A 16,516-nucleotide genomic window follows, 5' to 3' on the forward strand; every position below is an offset into this window, starting at 1 on the left:
ACAAGAGCTTGTAGTTTATAGCACCAATGGTAGTCAACATCAAGGGTGGAGCCATTGGTTCTATTCCAGGATTTAAGTGGCTACTCCCAGGAAGAGAGAAATGTCAACTGTGAAGTGGATTTTAGTACTGCTGTGTACTGGGAGGCTAGGAGATTGGAAGCCACCACACAGTCCATTAGACTTCCTCAAAGTGAGGAAATTACCTTGCCACTTTGAGTAGACCAAGGTTCGGGTTCAGTTTGCATTCTTGCCTCTCGCTGATGTTAAATCCAATGAAGGCAGTGTTCCTTTTATTGATTGTGACTCATTACACAACCCAAATGTAGGCTGCGTTGAGGTTTAAAAAGTTGCGGCACTGTTTGGCCTGCTGCAGATTTTATGCAATTCTGTATGCAGTAAGCAACAGCTAATTAGTCCTGATTATTTATTTATTTAATGTTATGTTTATTTCAATTATGACCATTGCCCCTGCATGACAGAGCTCTGTACATGAATAATAAATATACCATAAAAAAACAATACAAATACTAAACGAAAATACCAGCATGCAGCAGAATTAACACAATAAAGTCAGTGCCTCACCCAGGAAGTAAAATATCATACAAGTATGAAAAAACTAACAGACAAAGTTAGGCTTTAAGCTATTTACAGAAGACGGGAGGCCATTGTAGCAAAGCGTTGTCCATAAATCTCCTGTACCGGAAAGAAACAAAGTGGAATTAAGGAACCTCAAGTTTGAATCTCTTCAGGCTCCTGAGAGCTCTAGAAATATTGGACACCACTAGTTTAAAATATAAGAACATATGGGTCCGGATAGCTTTCTGATAGTTTCAAAGGTCAAATGGATTTATTCCCTGCATAAAAATACAATGAATCAATGTCGAGGGTCCAAAATCAGATCTTTAGCCTTAACTTATACTCCTTCATTTTGTTAACTATACATTGATCCTCGTTAGGTCAATTTTTAGAGTTATATTTGGCTTTCAAGTCAGACCATTCAGCCTTCAGTAACTTTTCTAATCGTGTAAAACATAAACTTCAGCAACACAGGCGCACAATTTGATATTTTACCCTGACACTTATTTTGACTAGTCTAAATGGCGAATCAATGTCAAAAGGCCAAATTACAGAAATGTTTCTGTGGTGCAAGTGCAATGTCGCACAGTATTAGTCCCAGGGCAAAGTTTGCATCTCATTTCACCCAACACCCAGCATCCCTGAGATAGGTAGGGTGGGGTATTCGAGGGCTGAAGCAGCTCTGAAGTGCAAGAGGCAGAGGGTCTCCAGCCAAAAGAGAACATATCTGAAGAATACCTTCTTGCAGCTACCAACTATGATTCAATAGCAGCTTTTCTTACCCGAACTCTGAGCAGCCTGATTGGTTGTTCCACAGCTCAGAGCATTAAGTACTCTGACGGATAAACCTGTGGCAAACATTTGCTATCTGATGATCACTGTATCAGTATACTAATGATCCACACACCCTGTGGGACAACTGTGGGGACTTATTCCAATTTAGTGACAAGTGAAGCGAGTATGAGGACAGCAACAATGGATTCTCTAGGTCTAAGAGCTGTCTATGCTTATTTTAATGTAATCACAATGACTGCAACATTTACTGTTTGTACTAGTATCTCTTTTTTTCTATTTAAACTATTTTATGTATTGCCATTTGTTAAGACGGATTTCTGAACTCTGTCCTGGTGGCGCAGAAGTTCAGAAGGCCAACCTAATTACTTGGAACAGGGTAACCTCTGGACAAGCCAGACCAATCAAGGTAGCGATCGCGGCGGTCAAGACTAGGTCTCAAGAGGGGTGAGGGTGACTGAAAGCCCGCAATGTGCACACAAAGCAAGAGCGCTTACAAACTACTCCACACAGTTGTTATATCAAAAATAGATACACATTTATTTTAAGGCCTTTAAAACAATGACCGTAGCGAGAAAATCACAATATCACAATATTAAACCAACACATACCATATCAACACAATATATATACAAATACACAGTCGCAAGCGTTTAAAGCACGAAATATGTAGTCCACCTGAAAGGAAAGGAAAACAAGCAGTGCGATAACGCTTTAGACTCAGTTCGCCTTCAGAGGCACCTAACTAGATGGAAGTCCGAGCCCTGCGAAGAGTGGAGCCTTGTGCTCAAAGTACCTGCCACGCCGGTGCCAACGGGCAAAAGGGGAAGCTCTTCGGAGGAAGTCAGGCAGTTCGGGTTAGTGCACAGCAGAAGGAGAACAGGTTCCGCAACTCAAGCGCAGCCTCCACAGCGGGCAGAAGCAGAGCGCGAGTACGGCCAAAAGGGTGCTGTTTTTACACAGCAGGGAAAAGCAATGGGATACTGCAGGAGGGCAACCAGATCCTAGCTAAACTACTCACCGGTCCCCGAAGCAAGCAGACCCAGGCTTCTCCACATTAGTTTCAGCAGCTGGCAGGTTCAGAAGAGCAGGGAACGCCTTGTAGTCGTGTAGGGCAAAAAGACGTCCCAATCGACGAAACCAGCACAGTTTGTTGCCGCAGCAGGACAACGGAGCGGCCGTGTGTATTCGAGCCAAATGTACACTCCTCCCTTCAGACTTGGGAACGCCAAGTGTACGAAGCGTGGGAGAGTGACAAGGACTCGGAATACATCACAACCTGGCGGCAGTTACAGAGCAGGACTCCCTTGTAAGCTGGTCAGTCAACTGGATGGCCCAGAGACACTTCCGAAGGCTTACTTGGCAGGAGATGATGAAGTCGCCGGGAATAGCTGTTCCTGCTATTCCAAAGGTCGAAGCACCAGTACAGGCCTTCTGGTTCGATCCAAGGAGGAAAGGGTTTCACAGGACGACAGCAGTGCAAAGGAGGATTCCTTCAGCGGGTCACCAGCGATTCCTCGGTCCAGCCTCGTAGTTGCAGGATACTTGGCTCCTGTATTCCTTCATTCGTGAGAACTCAGGAGATCGACATGGTAGTGGTGTTTCCAGCTCCCTCTTATCCACGGTTCCCTTCGCGCCAAAACGGAGGGGAGCCAATGGGAGATCCGCTCATCAACACACATACCATACGTGGACCAATCACGGACCACGGTGGTCCCAGGCATTCACACCACCCTAGACTCTCTGGCACCCAGGATGTGTATTGGGACCAGACATCCCAGCCCACACCCTGGAGGCACACAAACGACATGTAGAAGCCCGCGAAAGCAACCACGTTTCGCGGGAAAGTACATGCCCAAATAAGGAAGGCCCCGGGTCGCTCGACCTGGGGAAGGTGAAGGGAGCAAGACGGTCAGTGACAAGACAAAGGAGCCTCGTGGTCTGGCCATTTTGGGAGCCAGGCCACCATTTTGGGTTCAGTGCGAAAAACGTGCTCAGAACGCCAAAAGGAGCTCAAAATAAACAAAACGATCGCTGCCACCATTCGAGTCCCTGAATGACTTGCACCGATCAAATACCATCCTAAAAGAGTATCTAGGGCCTGTAGAAGGCTAGAGACCCAAGAGAGCTGTAACTTAGCTTACAGTGCCCTCTTGTGTCATGTTGCACTAAAGCCGCAACACGATAAAAGAAACTACGGGAAACAGCGTTCCCCGGTACTGACTGTCTTAAGGGCATGTCAGTTTCCCCCGTAAGAAAAGGAGCGAAAGCCCAGAGGAGTGCGGCAGAAGGCTGCACTTCTCTGGCAAAGTCAGGCATAAGGTGAAAACAACAGCAAAAAGTTTAGGGGTTGCCACATGGAAGGAAAATTACCTACAATTATGAAATCTTTCCTAACACTCGCCCCTCCCAGACTATGGACAGGGGGAACTAATCCACCCCTGGATGAGTCTCTTGTTCAGGTCGGTTAAACATTCTGGACAACCCATCAGCATTGCTATGTTGGACACCTGGCCTATGCTCAATAGTGAAGTCGAAGCCTTGTAGACTTATGGACCACCTAAGCAACTTTGGATTCTCCCCCTTCATGTTCATTAGCCACTTTAACGGCTTATGGTCAGTCTGCACAGTGAAGTGGGTCCCATAGAGGTAGGGCCTCAGCTTCCTTAGGGCCCACACAACAGAGAAACATTCTTTCTCTACCGTGGACCATCTGAGCTCTCTGTCCTTAAGCTGGCGACTAATAAAACCGATAGGGTGTTCCTTACCCTTCTCATCTACTTGTGATAGTACAGCTCCTATCCCAGTGTCAGAGGCGTCCGTCTGCACGATAAAAGGTCTTTGATAATCCGGGGCCCTAAGGACAGGGGCCTGGCACAAGGAGTCTTTTAAGCCATTGAAGGCCTTCTCACACTCGTCGGTCCAAGTTACCTTCTTGGGTTTCTTCGGAGTTGTGAGGGCAGTCAGAGGAGCAGCTATGGTGTCATAGTCTGCCACAAAAGTGCGATAATACCCCGTGAGTCCTAAGAAGGCTCTCACTTGGGTTTGCGTAGTGGGGGTAGGCCAGTCTTGTACTGCTTGTACTTTACTGGGTAGAGGCTGTATCCTCCCTCCACCTACTTCATGTCCAAGGTAAACCACTGAGCCTTGTCCAATCTGGCATTTACTAGCCTTTATGGTCAAGTGGGCTTTCTGAAGAGCCTGGAGCACAATCCTGAGGTGTTTCACATGGTCTTCCCAGGTGGCACTGAAAACTGCTATATCGTCCAGATATGCAAGGCAGAATTCGTCCAACCCATTCAACACATGATTCACAAGCCTCTGGAAAGTGGCAGGTGCATTCTTCAATCCGAACGGCATTACCCGGAATTGGTAAAGGCCGTCTGGAGTAGAAAATGCTGTCTTCTCCTTGGCATGTTCTGCTAAAGCTATTTGCCAATAGCCAGCAGTGAGGTCAAACGTGCTGAGGTACTTGGAGGCACCCAAAGTATCCACCAGCTCATCTGTTCGAGGCAAGGGGTGGGCGTCTGTCTTGGTGACAGCATTCAGAGCCCTGTAATCCACGCAGAACCTCAATTCAGAAGTGCCTGCCTTTGGAACCAACACCACTGGACTGGACCAAGGACTACTAGAGGGTTCAATCACCCCAAGGTCTAACATCTTGTTGACCTCGGTCTTAATATAAGACCGTACTTTATCTGACATCCTGTATCCCCTACTTTTGGTAGGTACACTGTCTCCTGTGTCAATGTTATGTTTGCACCAAGGTGTCAAACCAGGCGACTGTGAAAACAGGGGGGAAAACTGCCTAAGCAAACATTTCACCTCAGCCTGCTGATCAGAAGTCAGATGAGGGGCCACTCGGACACCCTCAACGGAGCTATCTGAAGGACCGCTTTGGAACAGGTCGGGGAGAGGTTCAGACTCCTCTTCCTCAACGTCTGACGCCAGTAGCAGTGCTGCGATTTCGACTCTTGGGACGAAAGCCTTCAGCCTATTCACGTGGAACACTTTTGTTATATCAAAAATAGATACACATTTATTTTAAGGCCTTTAAAACAATGACCGTAGCGAGAAAATCACAATATCACAATATTAAACCAACACATACCATATCAACACAATATATATACAAATACACAGTCGCAAGCGTTTAAAGCACGAAATATGTAGTCCACCTGAAAGGAAAGGAAAACAAGCAGTGCGATAACGCTTTAGACTCAGTTCGCCTTCAGAGGCACCTAACTAGATGGAAGTCCGAGCCCTGCGAAGAGTGGAGCCTTGTGCTCAAAGTACCTGCCACGCCGGTGCCAACGGGCAAAAGGGGAAGCTCTTCGGAGGAAGTCAGGCAGTTCGGGTTAGTGCACAGCAGAAGGAGAACAGGTTCCGCAACTCAAGCGCAGCCTCCACAGCGGGCAGAAGCAGAGCGCGAGTACGGCCAAAAGGGTGCTGTTTTTACACAGCAGGGAAAAGCAATGGGATACTGCAGGAGGGCGACCAGATCCTAGCTAAACTACTCACCGGTCCCCGAAGCAAGCAGACCCAGGCTTCTCCACGTTAGTTTCAGCAGCTGGCAGGTTCAGAAGAGCAGGGAACGCCTTGTAGTCGTGTAGGGCAAAAAGACGTCCCAATCGACGAAACCAGCACAGTTTGTTGCCGCAGCAGGACAACGGAGCGGCCGTGTGTATTCGAGCCAAATGTACACTCCTCCCTTCAGACTTGGGAACGCCAAGTGTACGAAGCGTGGGAGAGTGACAAGGACTCGGAATACATCACAACCTGGCGGCAGTTACAGAGCAGGACTCCCTTGTAAGCTGGTCAGTCAACTGGATGGCCCAGAGACACTTCCGAAGGCTTACTTGGCAGGAGATGATGAAGTCGCCGGGAATAGCTGTTCCTGCTATTCCAAAGGTCGAAGCACCAGTACAGGCCTTCTGGTTCGATCCAAGGAGGAAAGGGTTTCACAGGACCACAGCAGTGCAAAGGAGGATTCCTTCAGCGGGTCACCAGCGATTCCTCGGTCCAGCCTCGTAGTTGCAGGATACTTGGCTCCTGTATTCCTTCATTCGTGAGAACTCAGGAGATCGACATGGTAGTGGTGTTTCCAGCTCCCTCTTATCCACGGTTCCCTTCGCGCCAAAACGGAGGGGAGCCAATGGGAGATCCGCTCATCAACACACATACCATACGTGGACCAATCACGGACCACGGTGGTCCCAGGCATTCACACCACCCTAGACTCTCTGGCACCCAGGATGTGTATTGGGACCAGACATCCCAGCCCACACCCTGGAGGCACACAAACGACATGTAGAAGCCCGCGAAAGCAACCACGTTTCGCGGGAAAGTACATGCCCAAATAAGGAAGGCCCCGGGTCGCTCGACCTGGGGAAGGTGAAGGGAGCAAGACGGTCAGTGACAAGACAAAGGAGCCTCGTGGTCTGGCCATTTTGGGAGCCAGGCCACCATTTTGGGTTCAGTGCGAAAAATGTGCTCAGAACGCCAAAAGGAGCTCAAAATAAACAAAACGATCGCTGCCACCATTCGAGTCCCTGAATGACTTGCACCGATCAAATACCATCCTAAAAGAGTATCTAGGGCCTGTAGAAGGCTAGAGACCCAAGAGAGCTGTAACTTAGCTTACAGTGCCCTCTTGTGTCATGTTGCACTAAAGCCGCAACACGATAAAAGAAACTACGGGAAACAGCGTTCCCCGGTACTGACTGTCTTAAGGGCATGTCAGTTTCCCCCGTAAGAAAAGGAGCCAAAGCCCAGAGGAGTGCGGCAGAAGGCTGCACTTCTCTGGCAAAGTCAGGCATAAGGTGAAAACAACAGCAAAAAGTTTAGGGGTTGCCACATGGAAGGAAAATTACCTACAATTATGAAATCTTTCCTAACACCATTGAAAGCTTGTGGGTTTGTACAAGGACAGCATCACAGCAGCAAGAACACCTGTTTCGCAGTGAATGCCATTTTGCCATTTTGAAACAGGCATTCTTGAAGCCATGCCGCTTCTCTCCATACCTGAGTCTAGCGGATTATGAAGAACGTGTATTATCCTCCTTAAGAAGCAGCATAATACAAATGTAGAGGATGGAGAAATTAATTGAAACTTTGGATGAAGCAAAGCAACTGTGTACATAAAATCTCTTATTTTTATATGGAACATTGATCAGTTCACTATAGTCTCCTACATTTATTTTCTCAAAAACTATCAGTAGGACCATAGGGCCATAAATAGCAAGGACACAAATGAGCGAAGGATGGTTTAAAAAAAACTGTTTTACAAGCAACAAAGGAACAGTGCTTTCAATCTGCGACTGTTTACTAAATTTAATACAAAGAAAATTCATATGTCTGCCCAAATTTCTAGTGATAATTAACTGTGTGTCACTGATTGTGTTACCTTTGGCAGGATTAAAGAATACAACAAGAGAGCTACATCCAGTACTTCTGCATTCAACTTAAAGAGGTCTACGTGTCATCATGACTGTCATTTTCCACATAAAAGAACGAATGCTGGAGAAATATTATGTATATGTGTTATGTGTTGTGTTAATATAATATCATCTCCGAACATTGTGTTTGTTGTTGTATTTTTTTAAACATTGTTATCAACTATTGTTAAATGATTATAATGTGTTTCCTAGAAAATATAATTTAGGGGGGAATATAACCACCAACATATCTTAGAGAGAAATTCATCTTAACAAACTCTACCAACAAAAAATCCTGCTCATTCCTGGGTGATATCCAGGTAATGCTACAACTATCAGGACCAGTCACACTTGATTTTTATCAGCTATTTGAGATATATTCACGTACCGAGTAACACCTGTCAGGTTTCTGTTCATTTAACAGTACCTTGTTGTTAATGATCCCTTTTGTTTTTTTGGATGTACAGCTATGTACAGCAATGCATGTCCATACGACCCACAGAGTTCGTACAGATATTGTGGGATTGGCGAGTCAAAAATAATGCAGCCCTTCCATTAGTAGCCGCAGTCACATGGAGAAAGAAAGAGTCAAATATCAGTTCTTCATGAAAGAATCAATAACAAAGGTATGTTCCTCAATTACTAGTGATTACACTAATACATATACTTCTAAAACCATGTCCCTCGATTCTTTTCACATGGATCCTCTCCTTTGGCTGCGTGCCTGTGTGCCGGACATGGCAACCAGCTGGCAATAGGAAATCTTCGCACAGTTCACATAGCTATACAATGCTATCCATAAAAACTGAAATAACAATGTTTTCTTTAAGGCAATTTAAGCTACTACCATAAAATCTACAAACATTGGGAATGCCAAGATTACGAATACTACAAATACTTCCCAAATACAAGTCGCATTACAATCAAACCTATTAAGGTTTCTCATATCCACTACACTGCTGCTTTACAGCACTTGCTTTAAATATTAGTTATCGTATGTCAACACTAAATTTAAAGTGAGTTTTATGTAGTAATGGCACAGTGTGAGTTAATGTTGGATTGGTAGGGAAGGATAGTTAAAGGGAATACATCTGGGAAACGTGTTTGTAGTAATCTGTGGCAATGTTTGTTTACTTTACTTTTTTGTAGTTAGTGGCCTTAACACACTCTCAAAAACAAATGTTTTAGTGAATTTCCACATTTAAAAACTATTTATAGTTCGAGATCTGTGGTGTGTGTGTCTGTGTGTGTGCATGGGTCTGTGTGCGTTTGTGCTTTTGTGGAGGTGTCACCTGCATCATCACAATATTTGATGTCTGTACTCATAACCTGCATCAGAACCCACACCAGGCATATGCACCAAAAACGAGAAACCAGAAAACACACCTTGAACCTACAGCCAGAACTGATCGCAGAATCAAAGCATAGAACCCACACCAGATTCTGCATTCACACTCCACATCTGAAATCTGCACTCCAAATTTGCACCGAAGATCTGCACTCCCACACCTAATTCTCCCTCTCAATCACACACCAAATCTGCACTCCACGTTTGCATGTTTCTCTCCTGCTTCTGTTGGATTTGCTCAGCTATTCTCTGTGTGTCTGAAGGCATTATTCAGCGAAATCACTTTGATATGTGGAAGCCACATGTGTTGTGGTTTTCTCTCCTTCTGGTTGATCTGCTTTGCTAGCAGTGTGCTAAATCAAACAGAACAAAAGGGGCAGCATCAGATGATGCATGTTCTAGGTCTCTAAAGTGTAAAAGGAAGATGTAAAACTAAGATGTAAGCGATTAACCTCTTTCGTAACACAAGAGAAGATTTTTAAACCGGGTGGAGATAGGCTAAGGCACCGAATGGAATGTTTCCGACATGTTCCCCCTCCACCTTCAAGTGCCTCATAGTTTTATGCTAGTATGAGATTTTTTTGCTGGCGTAAAACCAGTGGACTTCCATGGCACCTGCCTGTATTAGCACCTTCTAAAAGTCGTAGGATGGCTAAGAATCCATTGTAAATACTGCTTGCCATGCGTAAACGGCAGGCAGCATTTACACTTCTTGCAAAACGACGTGGGAAAACAAGGCGTAAAAGGATGTTGGCTGTTTGTACTCTATTGTTTTGCACTTCAGTTTTCAAATGAGGAAAATCAAAATGGGGGGAACCCAACAGCACTTAAGTACTAATGTTGTTGGTCGTCTTCAAGCAATTATCACGTATTATAAAATAGCACCCTCTAGGATTACTCTACTTAAAGGTGCTTTTTATTTTTTATTCCAGACCAGCTGCACATGTTAATGCTTTCCTCTTCTCTTTGATCTGAACAGTTAGCATTGCACTGAGACTAATATTTGAATGGGAGAAAGATGAGATTGCATTGTATGTTTCAAATGACTTTCATATACTCACCTTATTTGTTTACATCAAAACCTACTGAGAGGATGTGGAATATAGCTAAATATCCCAGGTTTAGCTGATCTAATTATTTTTTATTTAGTTTGGGATGGGGCAGATAATCCTGCATCTGCCTAGAACCCTCTGGTCGGTTGTGTAAAATGGGATCAGGGTGGAGAATGGCCAGCATGGCTCGAAGTACCTCCAAGTGAATCGCCTCTTCTTGGGTGTTTCCTCTTATCACTGTGGGAACTTGACTCATTGCCTCTTTCAGTCTTTCACTTAGTGGCATGGTACCTATATATTCCATACTCGCTGGGTCTGCAGGAATGTTCAGCATAAAGGCTTCAACAATTTATTTTGTTCAATCAATCTTCAAACAGTGCTTTGCTCCTCACCACTTTTCAACTTTTATCCAACATCAGCCGATTTTATTGTTCACCCTTTTAAAAAATGACTATTCAAAATGATTGTCATACACTTTGCACACATTGGAAGCCACTACAGGGTGACCTATTGGAACTAAAGGAATTGTCGGTCACTTCAGAATAGTATAAAACATCTCTACCCATGGATTGTAGGTGTCAGGAACTTTACCTCTTGTTTGGGCAACCATCTTTCTTCAATGGCTTCACTAAATGCCCTTGTGTTTGCTGCTTCTATGTTTCTTTGGGATCCTTCACAATACTGTGTGCATCTTCTGGTCGGATAGTAGCCATTCGCATTCCGTAAAGTACTAAGATACATCCACCACTACCGTGCCCCCCGCCCTTGTCAGAGTGCTTAATTAATAAGGGACAGCGTTTAACATTTTGATTAATAAAGCATGGCTCTTTTTGCCATGGTCCCATTATTTAGTTGTGGTAAAAGGAAATCCTCATCAGACCTTTAGCTAGCAAGAGGCCAGAGAGACTGCAAACTCGAGATTGTAGACTTATTGGAAAGTCCTTCATATGCTCCTGACCCAAAACACCAGTTTGTCACTGCCAACACACTACTCGTCACCATCCTTCATCCATCGTACCTTCCCGTTTCCTCTATTAGGCCAAGGTGTTGCACACTTTTTTGAGGGATCCACACTCCACCTTCCATCTTTTCTGCTCCTTGTTTCATTGTGAAGAATCACCTGCAGGTTTGCAGCATCACTCTGATACCAAAGGCCTGTTGTCACATCAAAACCTGGTTAGTTGTGTATGTTGGTGGCAGTGGAGGGGGGATTTATTTTGCACTGTGTGGGAAGGACTTGGGGCTTATGGGAGATAGCAGGGTAGTCCTCTTGGCGAAATGAGCAGGGATTCTGGCCCCTGCTCCAACCAATGCCTGATGAATGCCTGACAAACACCTTCCCTTGACAGGTTCTTCTCTCCATGGGCAAAAGTCCCAGCAGACCACTGAATTCATCACCTAAGCGTGTTATAGCGAGTGTTGAGGCACCTCTTAGCCTGCCAACAAATATACTAAAGAAGGTGACTTTGATACTCAAATTACAACCTTCCCTTTCACTGAACCTTAACTTCACGCCTCCAATAAGCCTTGGCAGGTTATAGTAATGCCTGATATTCCATCCCATCCCTTTCCATCATCTGCCATTCCACAGATGCTTGTTTTGTCCCTCAAGGGGTAAAATGTATCTATTTGAGACACAGAGTGAGAGAGATAAAAAGAGAGAGAGGGAGAGCTAGGAGAGATACAGAGGGTGAGAGAGGTGGCAGTGGGATAAATAGAAATCAGGCATTTCTGAAAATGGCCAGGGGTAGGAATTCAGGGTTGCAGGTTGTTTTGCCTTGTAAGGCCTACCCCTATCTTTCTCCACCTAACCAACCCCCCCCTAAGACCTCCTACTACACTACACACACACACACACACACACAAACCCACCACAGACAGCCACCACAGGCCTAGCCATTAGCACATCAACAGTAACTGAGCAACAACTAAGGTCTCCTCTTTAGCCTTGTCACAGACCCAGAGTGCTGTACTCTTTCAGAAATTGGTCTCTTCCCTGTGGATAACATACTCCCATATTTCTCTTCTAAACCGTAGAAGCCGATTGACACTCGGGAACCGGGTTCTTCTGACCTGCACCCATCAGAACCATAGGGTTTGCATATGCCTTTCCCACTGATCCACCAATGAAACCACCCCTTTTCTTTTTATTTACAAAGGCAAGTGTAGTGAGGCCACTAGAAGTCACGAAGGGCACTATACAAGACCACTTATATTAACTATAATGTCATTTTTATTTTTTGCCTTGACTGCCTGATGTATCCTTGTGCGGCTTTTATAGGCTGGGCAAAAGCTTTCTCTCCATTCTCTCAACATTTGAAATAATTGTTTACTCAAATGGTGTGGGATATATTGACCCACTCAACGCATTGCCCCACATCACTGAGCTGCATTTGCGCAAGAAACAGCAACCTGGGTGCGCTGGCTCCTGTGCGCACCAGGACCTCAAAACTGCGTTTTGGCAGCAACAGAAAAATGGCTGCACCATCTTGCCTCACACACTTCAGGCAAAATGGATCAGGGGGACACACTGAAAAAGTATGCCAGGGTATTCTGAGACATATATATGGAATCAAGGGAACCGGCAGCACTGCATTGCTGCAAAAGCCAAAAATTCACCTTCAGGATGAAACATTTTCACCCTTTTAAAATGCTGCTTTGGTGCCAATTCCATCTGTCATTCTGAAACCACTGTGAGTAAAAAGGCCCAGTCAAACCAACTGTCAGAGAAATCAAAAGCAACTTCATTTTTACCTCGCACGGGAACACATGTTTATTTCTTGACAAAATGTATCCAGGCGCAGCAGTTCAAAGAGACTTTTTACTCTCTGAGCCAGGTCAAGGATAAATGTATCTATACTTTAGAAAAGAGTCCTGCTGCAAGGAAAATGACTACAGCTTCCATGAGAATGGCATTCGGAGGAGCTGCAATCTGAATTAAGGAAATAAATGATAGCAGTTTTTAACACGTGTGGACAAATGGGCTGTGCTGACTGAAGAGAAAAAAAATACCTGTTTAAAACTCAATTGTTAATGAAAGTCTGCTTACTTAGCCATGCAAAGGAATTATGTTAGCAGTGATAATACACACATAGGATATCTTCTGTCATAGGTTTGTTTAATTCAAGACCCAAAGTAAGAAATTAAACAGTTTAAAACACATAGGCTGGTGTTGCAAACTCTCAGGAAAACCTGTTATTCCAGTTGCCAGCCCTGAAACACCTCCAAGGAAGGGAGATACACCCTAAATCCAGGACACGTAACTGCGAAGTGCCAGCTTGAAAAACTTTGAATGTGATAGAACAATGAAAGTTCACATGCTCATCAGACATTTGTCTGTGCTCCAGGCTGGGACAATAGCAGTCCTGGGACACTCACCTGTCAAGTGTGAAGGGACCATAAAACCTTCAATTAAGACTGAAAACCTCCTTGCCTGGAAGGAATTGACAGCTGCTTGCAGTTGGAGGAAGAAATAAAAAAACAGGATCAAGTAACAAAGGTACTGCCTTTTGGTGCCAGAGACTATGTTATAAAGAAACTTTAAAGACTCTTATTTCTGTAGCAAGAATTAGCAGAAATAAATGTAAAAGTTTGCAGTGTTAAATCTAATTTTGGGGGCCATCTTTTAAAACTTGGTAAAACTCATTGCCGCATAGGGAACAGAAGTTTCAAAATATGACAGATTCCCAGGAAAGTATTAATGGGGCAAACATAAGATTTTGTACATATATCCCTTGGGACAATTCACATTTGTGTATAAAATTGTGGAATTTTAGGCCAAATCTTTTATGTGTAGAACCACCAAAATGTATCAGAAAGGCAAAACAAGGTTGCACAGACTGGAGGTTGGGACTTATCTGTGCTGCACATCATATGTAACCTGTGGGTATAATTTGCCAAGAGATTGCAAGTGTATAAATGTATGTTTTTGGCAAAATCAGATTTTCAGTAAAGTAAATGTGGGACTTTCTGGACATTGTAAACCTCACCTTATAAACCTGACATCATTCCCTTAGAAATTCAACCAGCAGAGAGCAAGGCAGAGATTACTATCCTTGCCCAATCCTATTGTTAGGGGTGTGTGTAGTAAAGCCTGCGCCTGTCATATACTGTGATGATGTCACCTGGCATTATAAATAAGAGCCCCTGACAACACACTGATTCCTGACCGATTCCAGATTTCCTGCCGGCGTCCTGTCCTGTTCCTGTCTTCATCTTACATTTATTCATCTAGACTCCAGCTCGCAACCACAAGGCCAAACCTTGCTGATCTTGCTTCAGCTAGGCCTCAATTCTAAAATAATCCCCATAAACCAAGGGAAACGCTGTGGTGTTTTGGGAAGCATCTTGAATTAACCTATCTTGTCACTTACTGCATGCTGCTGCCATCATGCTCTCCTGATGCCCTATCTTATCCGGTAACCAGAATTGCCAGTCCAGAAGAACTATCCTTTGGTTTCCAGTCCATGCGCACCTGACCCTGTCCCGCTGATTTTGTCCGGCTGTCCTTTGTTAGACCAGATCGGTGTGGTGACCGAGCGCTGACTGTCCAAAATCCAAACTAAAGTGGACTGTGAGTATCAATAGGAACCATAGAACCATAGTAAACTTCGCCTTGCTTTGTTCCATCCCAATCTCTAAGCTATCCTATTCTGACCATGATAACTTATAATATTGTCACAATCATTCTTGCTACCCTGCTTTGATTCCTTGTGCTAGCGCCAACATCTTTAATAATTGTGTCGTGTAAAATTCTCAGCTATTAATCCTGTTTTGAGTGATCGGACTGGGTCCGCCAGGGCGGGCACAGAGGTGCTAGGGTTGAACTCGCGAGTCAACCCCGGGCTTACTGTGTCTCAATCTGGTAGCCTAGCCTGAATGCCCTAGTGTAGAGTAAAACTGTCCTTGTCAAAATTGATTTCTATTCCTTTTTCACGCCTTCATTTTCTCAAAAATGCACCTCACTAGATCTTGCATAACCTCATTTCACTTTCCTATTGTACCTATGATCCATACCTACACCCCAACAATCGCATCACGATTTACAATATTTCACCTGTTTTTATTCAAAACCGTTTTGGTAAATTCAGGCGGGAATTGCAAAAGTGAGTTAATTTTACAATGTGTCATTTTGATTATAAACTGTTTTCAATCTTCCATTCAATTTTGAATTGTATGCTTTTGCTCAATCCATTGCTTGTGATTGCTAGTATATTTCCAGTGTTGCTCCAGTAAAGAATTGCTTTTGTTTCAAGCGTTATATAAACATTCATTGTGTTATTCATCCATTTCTGAGTGTCATTTTAGCATTGCCATGGTTTAAAATCCGCTTTTCTCTCTTGGTTGGGGAAGGAAGATCGGATTTAAATTCTGTTTCTTGTCTGTCATTCCTGATTACCTGCTGAGTCTGTTTATCCACTTAGAATTGATTATTTGTGGGTTGAGGGAACCTTGCAGGGGGAAATTCTAACTCCAGTGCTAATTTACCTAAAATCAAAAAGTGCACCTATTCCCTGGTGGTTTGTAGATGTGTCAATAGAAGGTTAAACTAAGTGCATTGCTTACATTAATATTGTTGTTATCACCCCATTGGTGATTGCTGCCCCATATTAAAAATTGTATGATTTCTTTTGAGTTTTCAAATAAATAATTAAATATTACCTTTACCCACCAGCCTGGTTCATGGTCCATTGTGACCCGGGATATTTAAAAAGGGGGTCTGATATGAGTGGTGTACTATCTCAATATTGAATCTAATCTAACATAAGCATTTCAATTGTGCGCTGCATACTGGGCCGAGACTAAGGTGTGTGTCGCCTGATTGAAATCCTTAACAATGGGATGGATGTAGGGGAGGCAGGTGGGGAATGTGATATGATATGGCATTTGTAACGCGCCTATACACAAGTGTTTCAAGGCGTGAGAAATAGAAAGTGGAGGGCTGCTGTAAGCTAGAAATGTTGCCTTTATATTACCTCTCCTCCTCTGAAAAAGGTATTTTAATCTGATGCTTCCGAAAAAAGTATAACACTCTATTATAAATTCAAATGGATTACATGTGTTGGTCTTTCAAAAAGAAATTGCTTCTGGAGCCAGTGTGTATTGTGATAAATTCATCATCATCAGTGGACGCTCCTGGTAGTCGTTTCTCCTCATTCTTTTTCCTCCTCACATCCTAAGATAGTATACGTGCTGCTAGGTATCCTTCTGCCTCCACTGGTTGCAGTATAAAAGGTATGTTGAAAGTCTTCTGTACATCCTCTGTGCATCCACGCAGTAGCCTTATAAGATTGAAATAGACAAGGATATAC

General features: G+C 44.0%; 1 protein-coding gene across 1 annotated transcript in view; it reads left to right on the top strand.

The window, feature by feature from the left end:
* LOC138473786 (spondin-2-like) overlaps nt 1-7,915 on the top strand; it is a 100,316-nt gene extending 92,401 nt beyond the window's left edge. Inside the window, exon 6 of the mRNA XM_069612207.1 lies at nt 7,784-7,915. Coding sequence (XP_069468308.1) covers nt 7,784-7,836 — 53 coding nt within the window. The 3' untranslated portion in view covers nt 7,837-7,915. The remainder of the gene's footprint in view (nt 1-7,783) is intronic.
* Nucleotides 7,916-16,516: the final 8,601 nt, after the last annotated feature.

Source organism: Ambystoma mexicanum, chromosome 8, assembly GCF_040938575.1.
Source record: "Ambystoma mexicanum isolate Mex_15411 chromosome 8, UKY_AmexF1_1, whole genome shotgun sequence".
NCBI classification, from domain to species: Eukaryota; Metazoa; Chordata; class Amphibia; order Caudata; family Ambystomatidae; genus Ambystoma; species Ambystoma mexicanum.